General features: G+C 43.2%; 1 protein-coding gene across 1 annotated transcript in view; it reads left to right on the top strand.

The window, feature by feature from the left end:
• Positions 1-20512, top strand: part of LOC123761189 (uncharacterized) — a 306507-nt gene that overhangs the window by 138507 nt on the left and 147488 nt on the right. Inside the window, exons 3-4 of the mRNA XM_069339079.1 lie at positions 14820-14993; positions 15177-15337. Of these exons, the coding sequence (XP_069195180.1) occupies positions 14820-14993; positions 15177-15337 (335 nt within the window). The remainder of the gene's footprint in view (positions 1-14819; positions 14994-15176; positions 15338-20512) is intronic.

The following is a 20512-nucleotide window of genomic DNA, read 5'->3' on the forward strand; positions in this document are numbered from 1 at the left end:
ATATGCAAATGAATGCTATGCTTAGTTCAGTTTCAATTTACTTAATTCTCATGTTATGATCCTATTTGTTTCCATGTAAATTAGATCAAATAAAGATGGTGCCCTGATTCTCGGACGTGAAAGATCGCAGTGAAACACCATAATTAATATAGGATATTAATCTGTGAAGACCTGGGAAAAGAGAGCTCGGGACTATGTTCCCTCTATGTCTTAATCTATTCGCGTGCGAGTTGTACTCTCGCCAGACTCCTACTAATCGTTCTACTGCGCGTTGACAACTGGCTCCATGTTTAGCTTCATGCTTTTGTTTTTTAAGCCGCTATTCCCACCAATATTATCACCCCATGTCCTCCCGGTGATGGCTACTTGTACTGGACGGTAGGGCGACGATCTCGCTTCGTGTTGGTCGGCGTTCAATCCCCGACCGCCTAAGAGCTTGGACACCATTTCTTTTCCCCGTCCCATCCCAAGTCCTTATCCTGACCCCTTCCCAGTGCTATATAGTCGTAATGGCTTGGCGCTTCTTCCTGATATTTCCCTTTCCCTTCCCGGTGATGGAGTGTATGGGAGCTTGGATGAACAACAGCATGTACCAGAGCTGATTACAACTTTTTTTTTTTTTTGAGATATATACAAGAGTTGTTACATTCTTGTACAGCCACTAGTACGCGTAGCGTTTCGGGCAGGTCCCTGGAATACGATCCCTGCCGCGAAGAATCGTTTTTTCATCCAAGTACACATTTTACTGTTGCGTTAAACAGAGGCTACAGTTAAGGAATTGCGCCCAGTAAATCCTCCCCGGCCAGGATACGAACCCATGACATAGCGCTCGCGGAACGCCAGGCGAGTGTCTAAGGTCTAATCGTTTAAATCTAATCTAACTAAGGTCTTCATCGTTTTTTCGTAGATCAGGTGTGAGAATAGTTCCGATCAGGAACCGGTGTTTAACTGAGAACAATCAAGAGAGACTGTGGGGATAGAAGATACTTGTATCTTGTATGTGTAGGTGACACATTATCCCTCCAGTATCCCGTGAAGGTGATACGAGGATATATGGTGGCATCGCTCAGTGAGAATGCACATGTGGGTGTCAGTGCATGTCCACATATATACATGTATATATTTGATATATACTTTAGGGTCCCAGTAGTACAGTCAGGCTCGTTCTCGACGTATAATCAAGAATTCCGAGTTCGAATCCCGGGCGGAACAGAAATAGTTATGCACCTTTCCTGTCACCTAGTGCCTCTGTTAACCTAGTAGTGAGTAGGTACTCAGGAGTTTGTCAGCTTGTTGTGGAGCTGCATCCTTGGCGGGGTCAGTAATTGGTCCTTGGGGGGAAGGCGGGAGACCTCGATTAAAGATTAACATGAAAGAATACACTCTGGCTTCCTGTCCCCCGACACAATCTATATAAATAAAAATTAAAATGTTTGTTTGTTCAAAATCGCTAATCTCCGAAAGTCCTTAACCGATTGCTTTGAAATTTTCACACAACGTTCCATTCGCATCCCAGCTTGTTTTTATATACATACTATATAGATGTCACGTCTGTGACCGTAAAAAAAACATGCTTTTCTGAAAAACTGTGTTTTTAATGTGTTTTTCATGTGAAAGAAATCTTCAAAACCTCTTTACCGATTGCTTTGAAATTTTGACACAACGCTTCATTCGAATAGGCGCGTCTTTTTATATATCTACTAGCAGTACCCGGCCACGCGTTGCTGTGGCTTAGCAACGCACATGCGTTGCCCGCCGATGCCTTCCCAGGTCTGATGTTCTCATCAGAAAATTGGGAACATCAAGTGATCTGATGTTCCCATCACTGAAATATGAAAAAAACAGTTAAAAAATGAAATGAAAATATGAAAAAAACTATACTCACGAAATGAACAGTATGGTAAACAACACAGCTCAATTCCAATGCAATTCACATAAAATAATTAAATCAAAATGAAAATAAATTAAAATCTATGAAAATTCTATTTATCAAGGCAATCAGAAACGCTGAAACGGAATTGTAACATATTTAGTATAGCATGTGTATTGCTCTTACATGCAACAGATGGCGCTGTTTCCAAGACAAGCATAGTTTTACCTGTCACAGGTGTGGCATCTATATTTATACTTACGAAATGAATGGTATGGCAAACAACACAGCTCAATTCCAACACAATGTCACACATAATAATTCAATAAAAAATAAAATATATCGAAATCTATGAAAATAAAATATAGCAATGCAATCGGAAACATTGAAATGGAATTCGTGACATATTTAGCATACCATGCAAGTTGCTATTATGTCCAACAGATGGCGCTGTTAAAAAAAAAAAAACATGTTTTTTTCCTGTCACAGGTGAGGCATGTATATAGTAGATATATAAAAAGACCTTCGAATGCAACGTTTTGTCAAAATTTCAAAACAATCGGTAAAGAGGTTTCAAAGATTTCCTTCACATGGAAAAAACACATGAAAAACACAGTTTTTCAGAGAAAGCATGTTTTTTTTTATCCATCACAGATGGGACATCTATATAGTATGTATATAAAAATCTGGCCGGATGCGAATGGAACGTTGTGTGAAAATTTCAAAGCAATCTGTGAAGAACTTTCGGAGATTAGCGATTTTGAACATACGAACATTTCCATTTTTATTTAAATAGACTATATACATACCTCAACTGTGACAGGAAAAAACATGCTTTTTGAAAAACAGCGTCATCTGTTGGACGTAAGGGCAACACACACTGTAATCTCCGAAAGCTCTTCACCAATTCCTTTGAATTTTTGCACAATATTGCATTCAAATAGTGTGACGGTAAAGTGTTGGAGTGTGGATGTTCGGCAGTCCTCCAATGGCAGGTGTCAATGCCTGGTCACACTTACAAAAAAAAAAGAGACTGCTTGCCTGTTTGTCTGTGGTAAGGTAATGGGAAGACACGCAAAACACAAAATATATACAATGAAATTTTAATTACTTTAGAAAACAAAATATGAACAAAGACAATCCCTTGGCTTACATAAAATTCAAAACAAGTCAACAAACAAAACATAAATAATTGCTAGATATGAAAATTTACTTTACAATAAAATAATGTACAATGCAATAATAATCAGGTGCTGAGAATATTGGCTATAGCTGCCACCTCCCTTAGTATACGACAGCCAGGGCTTAGAATACCAGAGAGAGATGTAAACTTCTAAGAGCACAGGAATATTCTGAGGAGGACGGCTTGAGCTGGCCCAGACGTCGACTCAGGTAGAGGGCGTGAGTGCTGGTGCAGGTGTGCTTTCGGCGATACACCAGCCAATCAGGAGCAGGCAGGCGGAGAATGGGTAGTTAGCTCATTGACGACGGGCGGTGAGCTGGCGTGACGGGTGGTGCAGGGTACGCTTTGCTTCCTGGTCAAAACGTTTTGTGCTACTGGTGGACGTATCTTGAATGTAGCATCTTGTACTTGTAGAATGACATGACTGATATAGGGAAGAGCAGGCTCAATCTCTCTTGAAAGAGATTATCGTCACAACTCTCCCCCGAAGCCTGCGGTTCCGGAAGAAGTTACGTCTTCATGTAGTAGAGTGATAGGTGGAGCTGCCTCTACTTCATAGACTCTGGAGAGGGCGTCGGCTATAATGTCAGAACCCTTGACGTAGAAGATCTCCAGGTTGAAATCTTGTAGATATAAAGCCCATCGTAGAAGACGTTGATTATTGAATTGGGCTTGATGCAAGAAGCGGAGAGGATTGTGGTCTGAGTAGATGGTGGTAGACCGAGCACCGTGTAGGTATGGAGCAAAGTGCTGTAGATTCAGGACGATGGAGAGTAGCTCCTTCTCGATAGTGCTGTAATTCTTCTGGTGGGGTTTCAACTTGCAGCTGTAGTAGCTAACAGGTAGAACCTCCTCGTCTCGTTACTGCATCAGGACACCCCTGATGTCGGTACCACTGGCGTCGACATGGAGGATGAAAGGCTTCGTGATATCTGGCGAGGTGAGAATAGGATTAGAATATGGCAAAGGAGCACTATTATGGTCCTGTAAATTGGGATGAAGATCAGGTAGGATTTCCGATTTGGAAAGCACCAATTTAGTGTTAATGCTTTCGGGAGAAGCAGGGAAGGTTTCACTGGATGTATGGTCCTTTAAAGGTAGAATATGCTACTAACACAGTGGGAGGAGTACCGTTATATAGCTTCAGGAGGTTGACGTGGCACAACTGGGTCTTCCGCCGCCTATCTGGAGTCTCTAGAACGTAGTTGTGGTTGTTTCTGCACTCCTTGATGCGGTAGGGTCCTGAAAACCTGTTTTGCAAGGGAGAACCTGGGATAGGGAAATAGGCCAACACGAAGACTCCCGGTTTAAATTTCCTTACTTTGCTGTTCTGGTCGTAATGAGTCTTCATCCTCTCCTGGGCTTTCAATAGATTATCCTTAGCAAAGTTATGCACCATCTCTAGAATGTGCTGTAGGTTTTGAAGAAACTGGGGCACATTCTGATGCTCACTGAAGGTGGCATCACGTAGAGAGTCTTTAAAAGCTTTGAGAGGAGTAAGGCACTTACGTCCGTAGAGCATCTCATAAGGAGATACTCCTAGAGACTCATTGGGAAGACTTCTAAAAATACACATAATGAGGTCAAGTTGTTTATTCCAATCCTTAGAGGTCTCATTGCAAAACTTCTTCAGGAGTGCTTTAATAGTCTGATGACTACGCTCAAGAGAACCCTGTGAAGCAGGATGATAGGGGCTGGACAATACCTGTGTGATATTGAACTCTTCCAGTGTCCTCTTGAAGAGATCACTGGTGAAGTTGGTGCCACAGTCACTCTGAACCTCCCTTGGAAATCCATACTGGGTGAAGATCTTCAATAAGTGTTTCACCACAGTAGCAGCCGTAATGTTCTTTACTGGAACTACTATGGGGAATCTGGTGGTAGGACACAGGATGGTTAGTATATAGGCGTTGCCAGAACTGGTCCGAGGTAAAGGACCAACTCAGTCTATAATAAGTCTGTGGAAAGGTTCCGCAGGCACCTCGATGGGTGTCAGTGGTGCTATGGGGATAGAGATGTTCGGTTTACCTGCCATCTGACATGTATGACACTGTTTGACCTACTGTTTGACGCTATTTACCATACCTGGCCAGTAGTAGTCTTGACGGATTCCGTGGTAGGTTTTGTTAAAACCGTAGTGCGAGAGTGCTCCGTGGGACAAGTGTAGAATAGTAGGCCGCAGGCTGGCAGGAATCACTAGTTGTTCGACGTTGGCCCAATTGTCCTCCTCCTTCAGTTTACTGGGTCTATATCTGCGGTAGAGCAACTCATTCTCTAGAAAGAACCCAGGAATACTGTCAGGTTGAGTCTCAGCCTGGAAGAATAATGGTGTCAAGGTAAGATCTTTCCTCTGTAACTTACGGAACTCCAACGTGGTAAGATTCGGGGATATTTTCTGAGGGTCTTGAGGGACAGCGGTAGCAGTAGTGTCAGCTGGGTGTGGCCGTGCAGCTTGTGTACGGGTGGTCACCAAAACCGGAGGAGAAACTTCATCACTCTCTTGAACCTTTGCTGGAACATACTCAAAGATGGGATTACCCATTACAGAGGTACACACCTGGGGTTTGTCCATGACGATCAGGTTGGTCGGTTGCAGGTCTTCTGCCAAGTCGTTGCCCAGGAGAAGTTGCACTCCAGGCATGGGAAAAGGCTTTTCCCTGATGGCGACTTGGACTTCACCGGTCACGAAGGGACAATCCAGGTGGACTCTGGCGAGTGGATAAGGAGTGGTAGCAGTGAGGTCAGTGATGAAGACGGTTTCCCGGGTGTAGGCGATATTGGGCACAGCTGATTTCAAAATGATTGATTGAAGAGCCGCTGTGTCCCTCAAGATCTTCAGTTTGAAACGTCCCTCCGGATCTGAACCGTTGGTAGAGACAGTTCCAGGATACAGGTGTTTACCGAAGAGAGAAAGATCATTAACATGAACACCAACATTCATCACAGGGTTACCGGACTTAGGAGGAGTCTGTTTGGGTTTAGTGGATTCAGTATTACCTTTGTATTGAGACTTACCACATTTATCTATAGTATGTCCATAGAGTCTACAATACTTACAATACAATTGCGAGCTAGCTTGATCGGTACTCACTTTCTCGTAACTGTACCAAGACTTCTTACTGGAAGGTGGTTCTGGTGTCAGCCGGTGGATGAGGCTGTAAGTGTCAGCCGACTTAGCACACTTTAGGAAGTCGGTTTCTTCTTTATCTGCTAAATATAAACGGACAGGAGGAGGCACACGCCTCAAGAATTCTTCAACTAGCATGAAGTTGACGAGTTCTGCAAAGGTAGAGACATGTGCTGCTTCCAGCCATTTCATAAAATATCTCCTTTTGGTATTAGCAAATTCTAGAAAGGTGGTGGTACTTGCCTTAGATGGTCACGAAATTTTCGTCGGTAGCTTTCGGTGGAGAGAAGGTAGGCGTCCAACACTGCTTGCTTCAGGGTCTGGTAGTCATTCTCAGACGCCAAAGTACTGAGAGTAACTGCAGCTCTACCTGTGAGATGTACTCTGAGAAGGGTAGCCCATTGGTCGGCAGGCCAGCTAAGTTAATTAGCAAGGGTCTCAAAGGTGGTAAAAAATACGTCGACCTCTGTCTCTACGAATGGTGGCATTAACTTACTTGCATGGGAGATATTGAAACTTACTGGAAGACTGGCGGTAGCTTGGTGGCGTTGAGTGAGGTGTGTAGTTTCCAACGCGAGTTCTTGTTGACGACATTCTATAACCATAGCAGCTAGCTGTTTGTCATGCTCGCGTTGCATCTCCAGGTGACGATGTTTTGCTTCAAGCTGTGCTCGCTCACGTTCACGGAGTATTGCAATCTCACGTTTTTGTTCTTCTTTCTTGATTGCAGCTTCCTCTTTCCTCAAGGCGGCTTCCTCTTTCCTCAGTTGTAGAGCTTCTTTTTGTTGTTCGAGGGCTTCCCTTTGCTGCTCTCGCTCGATCTTGGCAAGTTCTAGTTTGAGTTTCATAGCTGCCAAATCAGGTTTATCTGCAGTAGAGTAAGTTTCGTGAGTTTCAGAGTCAATTTTACCTTCCTCTAAGAGATAATCCAGTAACAGGTTATGCAGTTCATTTTTGTTGGCTCCATGGGGAACATCTAGTTGATACTCATGTGCAAGAGTTTGTAATTCGGTCCTCTTGGCACGGCTTAAGTTCCTTATTTCACCTGCTGGATCTGCACGGAAAGCTTGGAGACGAAACATGGTGAAATTAGCAAATAAATGCACAACGAATATACTGTTGTGATATGGTGAATGTCAGAAACAGGACAACGTGGCAACTGGTACCTATCCTGTGGAATCGTTAACAATTAAAGTTAATTTCAAGATGGTAAATGATTAATAAATCAAGATCGCAGGAAATCTTGTACCCGGTACTCAATGTAAGAGGATAAGGGCAAGAAAATCCTACTAAGTAAGCGAAACTGAGTTTCTAAAACAAATGAAACATTTAATTGCCTCAAAAGTGAATTAGGTAGTCCAAGACTACCTAATTCACGGTTGGCAAGGCATACCTTGCCGAGTCTCTATAGGACATAAGCAAGTTTTTCCCACTGAAATAAAATATGATACTTACAGAATTAGCGAACTTTTGTGCTCTGAAAAAAGAAAGCTAATTCCCTACCTAAGTAAATATCATCATCTCTGACCGACGTGTAGGGGTGCGAGGTGTCAACTGGTGACGAGAACTGCTGCTGAGGTCCCAATTCAGCAACAAAGTTCGTGCTAGAGGAACTATGGCCCTCTTTATCCTCCTACAGTCGGATTGCAGAAGATTAGGTGCACTTGACCCGGGGACAGACCACAGTACCAGGATACCAATATGATGATCTGCCGAAAATTTGAGAAATATCCTAGGGACAAAAGGTGGTAAACACGAGTAATAACACGGAGGGATAGATGACCAATTAAGAGAATGACTGAGGCCTACAGTCACCACGTAATCCAAAGTTGTCTCACCTTCACCATATGTTACTCTCGGAATGCACAATACACACAGCACCATATGAAAATAAAATTGAATATTGAAAATAGTGAAAAGCAACTGTACCAAAGCCAAGTACGCTTACCACAAATTTACGTTCTGGTACTAGTACCTGAGTGAAGCTCCTAGGACAGGCCCCCATGAAATATGACGGTAAAGTGTTGGAGTGTGGATGTTCGGCAGTCCTCCAATGGCAGGTGTCAATGCCTGGTCACACTTACAAAAAAAAAGAGACTGCTTGCCTGTTTGTCTGTGGTAAGGTAATGGGAAGACACGCAAAACACAAAATATAAACAATGAAATTTTAATCACTTTAGAAAACAAAATATGAACAAAGACAATCCCTTGGCTTACGTAAAATTCATAACAAGTCAACAAACAAAACATGAATAATTACTAGATATGAAAATTTACTTTACAATAAAATAATGTACAATGCAATAATAATCAGGTGCTGAGAATATTGGCTATAGCTGTCACCTCCCTTAGTATACGACAGCCAGGGCTTAGTATACCAGAGAGAGATGTCAATTTCTAAGAGCACATGAATATTTTGAGGAGGACGGCTTGAGCTGGCCCAGACGTCGACTCAGGTAGAGGGCGTGAGTGCAGGTGCAGGTGTGCTTTCGGCGATACACCAGCCAATCAGGAGCAGGCAGGCGGAGAATGGGTAGTTAGCTCGTTGACGACGGGCGGTGAGCCGGCGTGACGGGTGGTGCAGGGTACGCTTTGCTTCCTGGTCAAAACGTTTTGTGCTACTGGTGGACGTATCTTGAATGTAGCATCTTGTACTTGTAGAATGACGTGACTGATATAGGGAAGAGCAGGCTCAATCTCTCTTGAAAGAGATTATCGTCACAATAGGCACGTCTTTTTATATACCTACTATATAGATGCCACTCCCTGTGGCAGGTAAAAACATGCGTTTTTGAAAAACAGCGCCATATGTGGCACATAATGGCAGCATGCACGTTATACCAAATATGTCACAAAATCCATTTCAATGTTTACGATTGCATTGATCAATTTTATTTTCCTAGATTTCGATTTATATTATTTTTAAGTGAATTATTTTGTGTGACATTGTGTTGGAATTGAGCAGTGTTGTTTACCATACCGTTCATTTCGTAAGTATAAGTATAGATGCCACACCTGTCACAGATAAAGCTATGCTTTTCTTGAAAAAACAGCGCCATCTGTTGCATGTAAGAGCAACACACATGCTATACTAGATATGTTACAATTCCATTTCAATGTTTCTGATTGCATTAATAAATTGAATTTTCATAGATTTGGATTTATTTTCATTTTGATTTAATTATTTTGTGTGAAATGCATTCGAATTGCGCTGTGTTCTTTACCAGACCGTTCATTTTGTGAGTATACTTTATTAATATATTTTCATATTTTCATTTCATTTTTTAACTGTTTTTCTTATATTACAGTGATAGGAACATCAGATCACTTGATGTTTCCAGTTTTCTGATGGGAACATCAGACCGTTTGGAAAGGCACCGAACGAGGGAGTGTGGAAAGGTGGGGATGGCGAGGAGACAAGGGAGGAGGGTAATGGTGGGGAAGGACGAGGAGACGGGGGAGTTTGGGACGGTGGGGACGAGGGGAAGGGGGAATGGAGAATGGTGGGGAGGACAAAGTGACAGGGGAGTGGGGCATGGTAGGAAGGAAGAGGGGATGGTGGAGTGGGGAATGGCGGGGAGGACGATTGGACGGAACTGAGAGATAGTGGGGAGGATGAGGGGACAAAGGAAGGGGGTAATGGTGGGGAAGGACGAGGGGACGGGGGAGTGTGGGATGGTGGGGACGAGGGGATGAGGGAATGGAGAACGGTGGGAAGGGCAAAGGGACAGGGAAGGTTGCTGTGGCTCAGCAACGCACATGCGTTGCTGAGCCACAGCTACACGTGGCCGGGTACTGCTAGTGAATTAATATATCATTCCAGAGATGCAGAGCTATAAGAGCTGTCGTTACATGCGTATGATAGATTACATGTGGAATTCTTAACACCATTGTCGATAGGTGATTCATTATTTCCCATGACTGCTGCAAATTAAGGAGGCTGCATTTCTCATGATTTTTGCAATTAAGGAGGCTGCATTTCTCATGATTTTTGCAATCAAGGAGGCTGCATTTCTCATGATTTTTGCAATTAAGGAGGCTGCATTTCTCATGATTTTTGCAATTAAGGAGGCTGCATTTCCCACGATTGCTGCAGTGCACAATGAAATCACATTAACGTTATGAATTAATGAGAAAATTAGTAGAAGCCCTGATGAGGATTGGAACCTGCACACTGGGGACTCCCAAGTTCACGTTAACGTAATTTCTTTATGCATTTGAAGAGAAGCATTGGAGGTGGAACGCATGGACCACAGTCAGAGCGCATGCGGGCACTGTGTGAATCCCTGGCTGGGCTTCAGTAGAAGCCTCATGACGATTAGAGGATTTACTTGAATCCCAGGTTGCATTGCTTTTTGAACCTGTGGCCAAATTGGTTAGGGTGTACCTGAGAGTACTTACAATGCAGGTTCGAAACCTCACCATGGCCTCTAGTGATTTTCTCAATGCTGCAATGTTAAGGAGACAACATTTGAAGTGAACATTGATTAATAATAATTGTCGGTCACATTGTGAAGCCAGTATCATTAATCGACAGAATCTATTATGATCAAGCTATTTCTCGCCCCTTACATAGGGAAGCATCAATTCTCTTTTTACCTTAATATATGTAGATCACTGTAAATAAACCATTGTTACATTATCATCTTTCTCTAGCTGCTTCGCTGTCTTATGCCATTCTGAACGTTATACTTCTATTAGATCACATCTCACTAGTTTACTATATACTGCTATAAAATGCAATACTATAGTATTAATACTATAAAATACAATATTGTAATACAATACAATATTGCATTGAATTTTATACAATACAATATTGTATAAAATACAATACAATACAATCTGGGGATATCTTGAGACCCTCCTCCAGGTTGATTCGGAAAGACAAGACATAGAAGCGTGAAAAGGCAATGATTATTGTATACAGTGATCGATTCATCCTAAAGGGGTCGAGTTAATCACAGAGAATGAATGATTCATGCGAAAATCCGCCGAAGCCATTATGAAGATTCGAACCTATGCGCATGGTATTCCCAAACACACTTCTCATTGATATATCACCTTATTGTGATATTTATTTATTTATTTATTTATTATATTTATTTATATGTACAAGAGTTCTTACATTATTGTACAACCACTAGGACAACTAGAGATTCGGGCAAGTCCTTAATCCTAATATTCCCCTGAATACGACCCCCACCAAATCGTTTAACAACCAGGTACCCATTTTACTGTTGGGTCGAGGTCTGTAGGCAGTTGTAACATTTATTAAATGAATTCAAGTAAGAGAGAATACATAAGAATATTGTTTTTCTTTCATATGACTTTACTGGATAATGTAGATCACCCCCTCCTACGCTATTCCTTCTACTGTTTCAGAAAACTGCAAAGTCTGACAAGCGTCACTAACATTTTTTTATTCATGAAAGATAATTTGTTGTGCTAAACAGTAGAGCTGGAGACCTCATGCCACACTGTCGGATGGAGCATGGAGACCTCATGCCACACTGTCGGATGGAGCATGGAGATCTCATGCCACACTGTCGGATGGAGCATGGAGACCTCATGCCACACTGTCGGATGGAGCATGGAGACCTCATGCCACACACACAGACCTCAATGCCGCTACTTTCATTCGTTACATCCAGATGGTATGGGACAGTACTTCCTTATTAGTCCAGGCAATCGAGCAAATATCCCTTTAACCTGGGCCAAAATTGCAACCGAAGCTTTCTAATGTGTTAATGGCTTAGGAACCAACGCTGAATTGCGTATTCAAACTCAGACAAAAAAGGACCTCGGGAACACCCCAAAATTGTTTCCGACCAAATGGCAAAAAACAAATTTACGCTTTGTAAAGAGAGATGTGATGTTATTTTTTGACAGGTAAATAGTTTAAAACAAATCATCTTACCTAAAAAAATAATGACACTATATATATTGTTTGGTTGCAAACAGTCACAACATGCGTGACATTTTGTGACGTCACAATTTAAATACAATACACAGTTCGGAGTAAATGAGTGAATGGAGTTTAAACTTATTTATAAACTGATAATGTTGAGTATTATATTCCGGACTCAGCACAGACCTAGTGAAGGAGCAAGTATTATGCGTTCCCTGAACACTAAAGGCGGACTGACATTTGTAAATGGATTAACAGAAACCTAGAGAACAACATGACTGTTCTCTACGTCCCTGTATTCCACGTATAACTTAGCAATGCAGGAATGCACCAGAGTTGTGTTGGAAAACAGTCAGCAGCACAAATAACTACGGGAAAGTTGAAAACCCAGGGACAGTAGTCACAATAAGAAAGTAGTTGAACAGCTGGAATCTTTTTCGCCATTCCATTGTGACTCGAGTCTGTGCCAATCGTCAAAATGATAGAGAAGAAAGTCTTCACACATTCTACCAAAAGATCTGACCAAAGGAAAACACTAGGATCTGCTTCTGCTATTTTGAGCCATGTCAATGTCCACATAGAGGTAAATCTTGCACTCATGTTGCAGAGCATGATGACCGTTGCTACTGGTGGTGACATGAACCTCAAAGATGTCAAGTCTTAGGAACTTTGTGAGTACCTTCCTGCATTGTTCTAATCCCGGAGCAAAGATGATATATCTCACCTAGCTCATACACTTCTCAAATACACTAACATTTTATGAATGGAAGAAGCTAATGAAATTCAGCACACAGATCAGTACGCATTGGAAACTTACAAGAGAACTGCAAACTCTTATGCCGATTTCAATTTGAAAACACAAGTTTACAGGCTCAAACTTGCCCACCCGTACACAAACATGCACAAAAAGGCATTTTGGCAGGACCATAAAAAAGGCCCTGATAAGACCACTCATCCTATGCACTACTTACCCTAACGCTTGCAGTCAACGCAAGCATAATAAAACTACAACATAAACAGAATAAAACTCTGAGGTGGATTTTTCAATACCCAGTGGAAGGACTTTATCACCAGTGAGAATCTCCACGTCATAGCAAACATTCTCCCCCATTGTTACGACCCTGAGTGTCTGAGTGACATAGGAACACTACATCACTCAGACACTCAGGGTCTGAGTGATAGAGTGAAGGAGGAAAGCAACGGTTGTTCTGAACTTGGGTCCACTGGCGTAAAGGATTTTAGAGATAAGTTTCTCCTTTACCTATTTTATACAAGAGCCATCATTCTCAATATGTCATTAATGTTTTATTAATATAGCTTCCTCTTAGAGTAAATATACTTTAATTATCTACTTACATCTATGCCTGCATTTTGTATTCTTATCAACATTCAAAGTGGTATTTGCTAATCATTCATTATTATTCCCTTACATTACTGGGTAATTATATGTAATTGGATTCAATTCGTTTGGAATATGGGTTTCAGGCGTAAAGCCAGGCACCGGGACCAATAAGTCATTCAACTCCGTTGACGGGAAGAAGAGGATGACAAGTTTGGCCAGTCACCTAGAATGTTACTCAACAGTGGAAAAACACAAGAGGTGGAGTTGACACTACTAACCGGCAACTCTACTGAACGACGACTTGCCATCATCCCGTGGGATGAAGCTTTGAGACAAGCTTTGCTGAACGACGACTTGCCATCTTCCCGCAGGATGAGGCTTTGAGACAAACTTGGCTGAACGACAACTTGTTATCACCCCACGCAATGAGGCTTTGAGACATAGGGAGGGTTATGTGGTAAGACACGACACTCGCCCCGGACTTCACAAACGATTTGGTTTGGGGTTCGTATCCTGTCTGGGGAGGATTGACTACGCTCCAATCCTTAACTGTAGCTTTGTTCACCCAGGAGTGAATGAGTATCTGGTTGTTAAACTATTTGGCCGGTCATATTCCAGGGAAAATGAGTCGAAGACATGAATGTTTTTTCATCACTGAAGATTACACGGCCCCAGTAATCGAGATCTTCATTGAAATATCTTCTGGCAAGAGCAAATCTTGCTTCTCTATAGTGCTCCAGAAGTTTACCTTTTATGGCTGAATTCCAGTGATGGATGTCGACTTCATGAAGTCGGTTTCACACTGTGCGTCCAGATACCTTTAATTACAGTTCATCCCTGATGGAAACTGGGTTCATAAAGGGAGACTGGCGGTCATTCATGAATTCACTGGTCTTCTTCGGGAGAGGTTTCTCTTGGCCCACCAAACAGACGTTTGTCGTTCAAATTCCTGGGTTCTTTCCACCGTCTTCACCACAGTCTAAGAGTTGGCTTTGTAATGCCAAGTTCTCTGGCGATGGCGCCGCTTGACATGCCTCCCTCTCTAATAGCAACTATTGCTCCTCGTTGACATAGCCTTTCCTCCCTGGAGTTCATCCTTGATAAAAAGTCTGCACTGAAGGGGCCCACATTCTTTCATCCAAACGACGAAACTTTCTGCTATAGTTTGCCGGATTAACAACCATTGTAGGAAACTGGCTGTTTTGAAACTGGTTTGGTTGTTCCTACAACCATTGTAGGAAGCACTTGTTTGTCAAATAATATATATCATCACGTTATCGCGTGCACAAATAGGCTACAAGCTGCAAAATTATGGTTGTTTTATCTATAATTTGTTTCACGTTTGTGATATTTTATAAATGTATTTTTTTTTTGTTTGGCGCACAGAGGGAGGTTGCTACAGAGATGCCGTACTGAGACCGTGGGTGAGTGTGTCAGGGGGCGACTACAGCCCTGAAGGTCTCACGCCTGAAATATGTAAGAACTTCTGCAGTCGACTTCACTTCTGGTATTGTGCTGCTGACGAGGGCCGCTATTGCTACTGCCTTCAGACCTTGGGAAGTGAGTTCAATTTATGATAAGTCATTATTATTGTACATATTTACCGTGTTTATATACATTTATACAAAACTGTGCAAACATTAATGCATGTTTGCTTCTGCAAAAGCGTCTTTGAATCTCTAGATATTGGGCAGTGTTAACTTTACAACAGACGGGAGTTGATACTTATACCATTGTATACAGCACTGAAGTCCGCCAGTGGTCTGTGTAGAGCAGTATGTGTTGACGGCTCGGAGTGCGGGGGCTTGACACCCGGTCTTCTCACTCTCTGGCAAACTGTCGTCCTCACTGGAAACCTCAACCTTACACTCAACGCCAACACTTCTCTCTTTCCTGTAGGAGCGGTGAGTACATTGTGTACTGTGTACAGTGGTTATACCGCTCAAATGTTACAGGGTGTAACCACTGTGGTGTGAACACCGTAAAGACTTCACCGTACAAGGTGAAGTTTTGTTGATATTACAGGCTGTACATGGTGAGCCTTGGTGATGTTACAGGCTGTACATGGTGAGCCTTGGTGATGTTACAGGCTGTACATGGTGAGCCTTGGTGGTGTTACAGGCTGTACATGGTTATCCTTGGTGATGTTACAGGCTGTACATGGTGAGCCTTGGTGATGTTACAGGCTGTACATGGTGAGCCTTGGTGATGTTACAGGCTGTACATGGTGAACCTTCGTGATGTTACAGGCTGTACATGGTTAGCCTTGGTGATGTTTCAGGCTGAAAACGGTTAGCCTTGGTGATCTTACAGGCTATACTCACCTAGTTGCACTCACAAAGTTGTGCTTGCGGGGGTTGAGCTCTGGCTTTTTGGTCCTGCGTTTCAACTGTCAACTGGTTTACAGATTCCTAAACCTACTGGGATCTATCAAACCTATATTTGAAACTGTGTATGGAGTCTGCCTCTTCCACAGCACTACCTAATGCATTCCATACGTTAACTACTCTGACTGAAAAAATTCTTTCTAATGTCTCTTTGGCTCATCTGGGTACTAAGTTTTCATCTGTGTCCCCTTGTTCTTGTTCCACCCGTGCTAAAGAGTTTGTCTTTGTCCACCCCTATCAATTCCCCCTGACAATTTTATAGGTGGTTTTCATGTCTCCCCTTACTCTTCTGTTTTCCAGGGATTTGAGGTTCAGCTCCCTTAGCCTTTCCTCGTAACTCATACCTCTCAGTTCCGGGACTAGTCCGGTGGCATAGCTCTGAATCTTCTCTAACTTTGTCTTGTGTTTAACTAGGTATGGAATCCAGGCTGGAGCTGCATACTCCAGGATTGGTCTTGCATAAGTGGTATACAAGATCCTGAACGATTCCTTACACAAGTTTCTAAAGGCAGTTCTTATGTTGGCCAGTGTTGCATATGCCGCTGATAATATTTCTTTGATGCGGGCCTCTGGGGACAGGTTCGGTGTGATATCAACCCCAGATCTTTTTCTCTATTTGACTCTTGCAGGATATCGTCTCCCAGATGGTACATTGTGTTCAGTCTTCTGCTCCCTTCGCCTAATTTCATTGCTTTACACTTTCCTGAGTTGAATTTTAGTAGCCATTTTCTAGACCATTCCACCAGTTTTTCCAGGTCGTCCTGTAGACTCTGTCTATCTTCATCTGCCTTGATTCTTCTCATAATGTTTGCATCATCAGCAAACATTGAGAGGAATGAGTCTATACCTTCTGGAAGATCGTTCACATATATTAGAAATAGGATGGGTCCAAGTACAGAGCCCTGTGGGACTCCGCTGGTGACATCTCGCCTCTCTAATGTCTCCCCCCCCCCCCCTCACAAATACTCCCTGTTTCCTGTTGCTTAGATACTCCATTATCCATTGGATAAAGGAGTATCTTCCTTTATCCTTATCTTCTAAAAATAAAGGAAGGATAAAGGATTTATTTAGGGATAAAGGATTTATCACCTTATCTTTTACTCCTGACTGTTGCTCCAACTTTTGTAACAACCGTTAGTGTGGTGCTGTGTCAAAGGCTTTCCGGCAGTCCAAGAAAATTCAGTCTGCCCACTCTTTTCTTTCTTGCCTAATTTATGTTACATGGTCATAGAATTCTATTAAACCTGTGAGGCACGATTTACTATCTCTGAATCTCTTTACTATGCAGATAGTGTGTTACAAAGCTATTTCCCCCCAAATGTTCTACGAGACTTTTCCTCACGATCTCCGTCACCTGGCATGGTATACAAGTTAGGGAAACTGGCCTGTAGTTCAGAGTCTCTTACCTGTCACCCTTTTTTGTATATTGGGACTACATTAGCTGTCTTCTAGCTTTCCAGTAGGTCTCGTGTTTCCAGTGACCTCTTGTACACCATAGAGAGTGGCACACTTAGTGCCTCTACAACTTCTTTTAGTATGCACGGTGAGATTCTGTCATTCCAACAGCCTTTGACATATTTAGCTCCAACAGATTCCATTTGACTTCATCACTGGTGAGGTTAAAATCCTCCAAGGTTGCTTGGTTTGCCTCCTGATGCTGTGCCGCTACGTCTCCTTGTTCTATTATGAAGACCTCCTGGAATCTCTTGTTGAGTTCTTCACACAACTCCTTGTCATTCTCTGTATATCTGTTCTCCCCTTTTCTCAGTTTCATCACTTGTTCCTTCACTGCTGTTTTCCTCCTGATGTGGCTGAGGAGTAGTTATGGTTTGGTTTCAGCTTTACTCACGATGACATTTTCATACTCTCTCTCTGCTTCTATCCTAATTCTGACGTACTCATTTCTGACCGCTCTGCTATATCTCCCTGCTATCTGGTGTTCAGTTATTCCTATAGTTTCTTCATGTTCATTTACTCAATTGCTTCGAAGATTCGGAAGGGGAAACATCGCATCTGGATACATGAGAAATCGTCTCGGTGAAGGAGTGAGTGGGGACAGCGACGTGCTCAGTGACCACTGGTTGGACCAGGTTGGAAGAAATGATATCAGGGAGCCAACCAACCCAACTACGTCGAGAGGAGAGGGAAGCACAGCTGCAAAGCGAGGAGAGAGAGGCACAACTGGCAACCCGTCCTCTTAAAAATAACGTCACTTTTTGCTTGTATGTGCGCTATGGTAAAAAATGGACGTAATTTTAAATGAAATCGGCTCATGAAAGTGATGTTCCGTTTTCATGTTTGAGCCCTCCGGTTTACTCGGAAAGGTTACAAGACGAAACTTTCAATTAACATTTTGCATAACGTTTTGAAACTTAAGGAGAATTTCTTGACCACGTAACCTATCAGAGGACCCTTATCTTACTGTTTTGAGAAAGAAAATGCAAAATTTATTTTAATTGTTTTTGTATTTTGAAACTACGTCCATTTTCGGCCATACGGGGCAAACGGCCAAAAGCGACGTTATTTTTAGGAGCACAGGTTTCAACTGTGGCGTGAGAAACGAGAGAGGGAGAGAGAGAGAGAGGCGCATTTGAGACGAGAAGAGAAAGAGGCTCAGTTGAAACGAAAAGAGCGAGGCGCAGTTGCAGCGAGAAGAAAGAGAGGCACAGCTGCAGCGTGAGGAGAGAGGCACGTCTGCGATGTGAGCAACAAGATGCTGAGCTACAGATGCGACGAGCAGAGATAGAGGCGAACAAGGAAGTCGAGCTGAGACGTGTTGAGCATGGGCTGGTCTTGCTACCTGCACGGCGAGATGACCTCAAAACAAGGGAGTGCAACTTACCGACTTATGGACCTCTTGAGGCCGAGGCGTTCTTTGATCGTCTCGAGAAAATACCGACGTTGAGGGGATGGCTGGAAGAGTATTGGGCTGCATTGGTTCAGAACGGATTGACCAGTGAGGCCAGAGAAGCATATAACATGCTGGACCTTGAGGAGGGTGCCAGGTACGATGCGATCAAGAATGCAGTATTCCACTTGTTTTGACTGACTCTGGAGGTGTGCCAGAAACGTTTTCGAGAGTGCATGAGAGCGTCGAGAAGGTCGTACGCTGAGACTGCTCGTGACATGGAGTGAAAGATTCTAAGATGGTTGACGGCAGAAGAAGTGGAAACGATGGATGATCTTAAACAGTTGATAGTGATGGAAAAGTTCATGTCGATGCTCCATCCAGAGCTTAAGGTCAGAGTGAGAGAATCAGGAATTAAGGTCCTGTAAGCCGCAGTGGACAGAGCAGACATGCAGGAGTAGGCACTACTTCTCCGTAGGGAAGGACCGCCCAGACACTCCCCTTACCCAGGGTTTGGTGGGAATTTCAAGAGTTTAGGAGGAGTGAGGACGGGTGGGGACTCTCCCAAAACTGCCTTACCTAGTGAAGTGAACCAGGGGTTCAAGAGCTCGTGAGATACGGGGAGGAGTCCCCAAGGTGTGAATGTTGGACCTAACTCGGGAACAGGAGGTGTTGCCAGGGAGTCGACAACGGGGAGTCCAAGGAGGACCCAAGGAATGACGTCTGCTGGTGGTGTAGCCAGGGTGACTGATGGTCGGTCACCCAGGGGAGGCAGCAGATGCTTTACCTGTGGAGGTCGGGGACACTATGCTCGAGAATGTGGTCGACCCAAGCGCGGCGGTAACTCGGCTTTCGTCAGAGTAGGAAGTGGAGAAGCATACGATACCCTAGGGAAGACTCCAGTGATGGGGAAGAAGAGGATTTACCCCTTTGTATGTGGGGAACAGTGAGGATAGGAGGAGCTGATCCAGTCCCAGCAAGGATGCTGAGGGATACGGGATTCAATTTCACCTTAGTGAATCCTTTTTCCCTGTGGACTACAGGAATTTGTTCTGACCTGAGGGGTTGCGGCTAATGGAACTTAAACCTACAAAGAGAACTCTGGTTGCTGCATATGACTGTTATTTTCGGACAGGTGGACAACGTACCCCAACCACTCTATGCCGGAGCAGACAACCGACCTCGGCATCCACTCTCCCTCTACCGTCAGTCAACCAGCAAAGAACTCTGGAGTGCTTGAAGTTTTCTCAGGAGATCACCCTATACGCCTCTTGATCTTGGAGAAGGGGTTCAGCATCACATATCTAGCGATGCAGCTCCAACACTGACCTCGTTGTCCTGTGTACACACCCTACTTAAGCTCGACGACGTCTCTGTAGAAGAAGGTGGACGATGTACCGGATGTGCATGCAATATATTTGAACAATCTTCTCTCGTACATACAGCAATGAAGCGCGTCAATGATTGGGCAAGTACAACTCAAACCGAACTTGCAGGCATATACGTTGCTACTGAATTTTTAAAAGACAAAGACAGTGGACTTATATACTGTGACTCGCAGAGTGCACTCCTGGCATTGAACGCACATAGTAGTGACACCCAGAAAATAGTCAGTGAAATTCGAATGAATGTTTTAGCTGCTAAAGAAAACAGATTTGAAATTAAATTTCTATGGATACCATCACATGTTGGCATCTCAAGGCATGACACTGTTGATATGCTTGCAGAGACAGCCTGTGAAAAACCAGTGGTAAAAATTGATATGGGTGTTTCATTAGCAGTGACAACGAGAATACCTAAACAAATATCTAATGAAGATCTCACCGACCTAACAAATTCACAAA

Source organism: Procambarus clarkii, chromosome 41 (genome assembly GCF_040958095.1).
Source record: "Procambarus clarkii isolate CNS0578487 chromosome 41, FALCON_Pclarkii_2.0, whole genome shotgun sequence".
Lineage (NCBI taxonomy): Eukaryota > Metazoa > Arthropoda > Malacostraca > Decapoda > Cambaridae > Procambarus > Procambarus clarkii.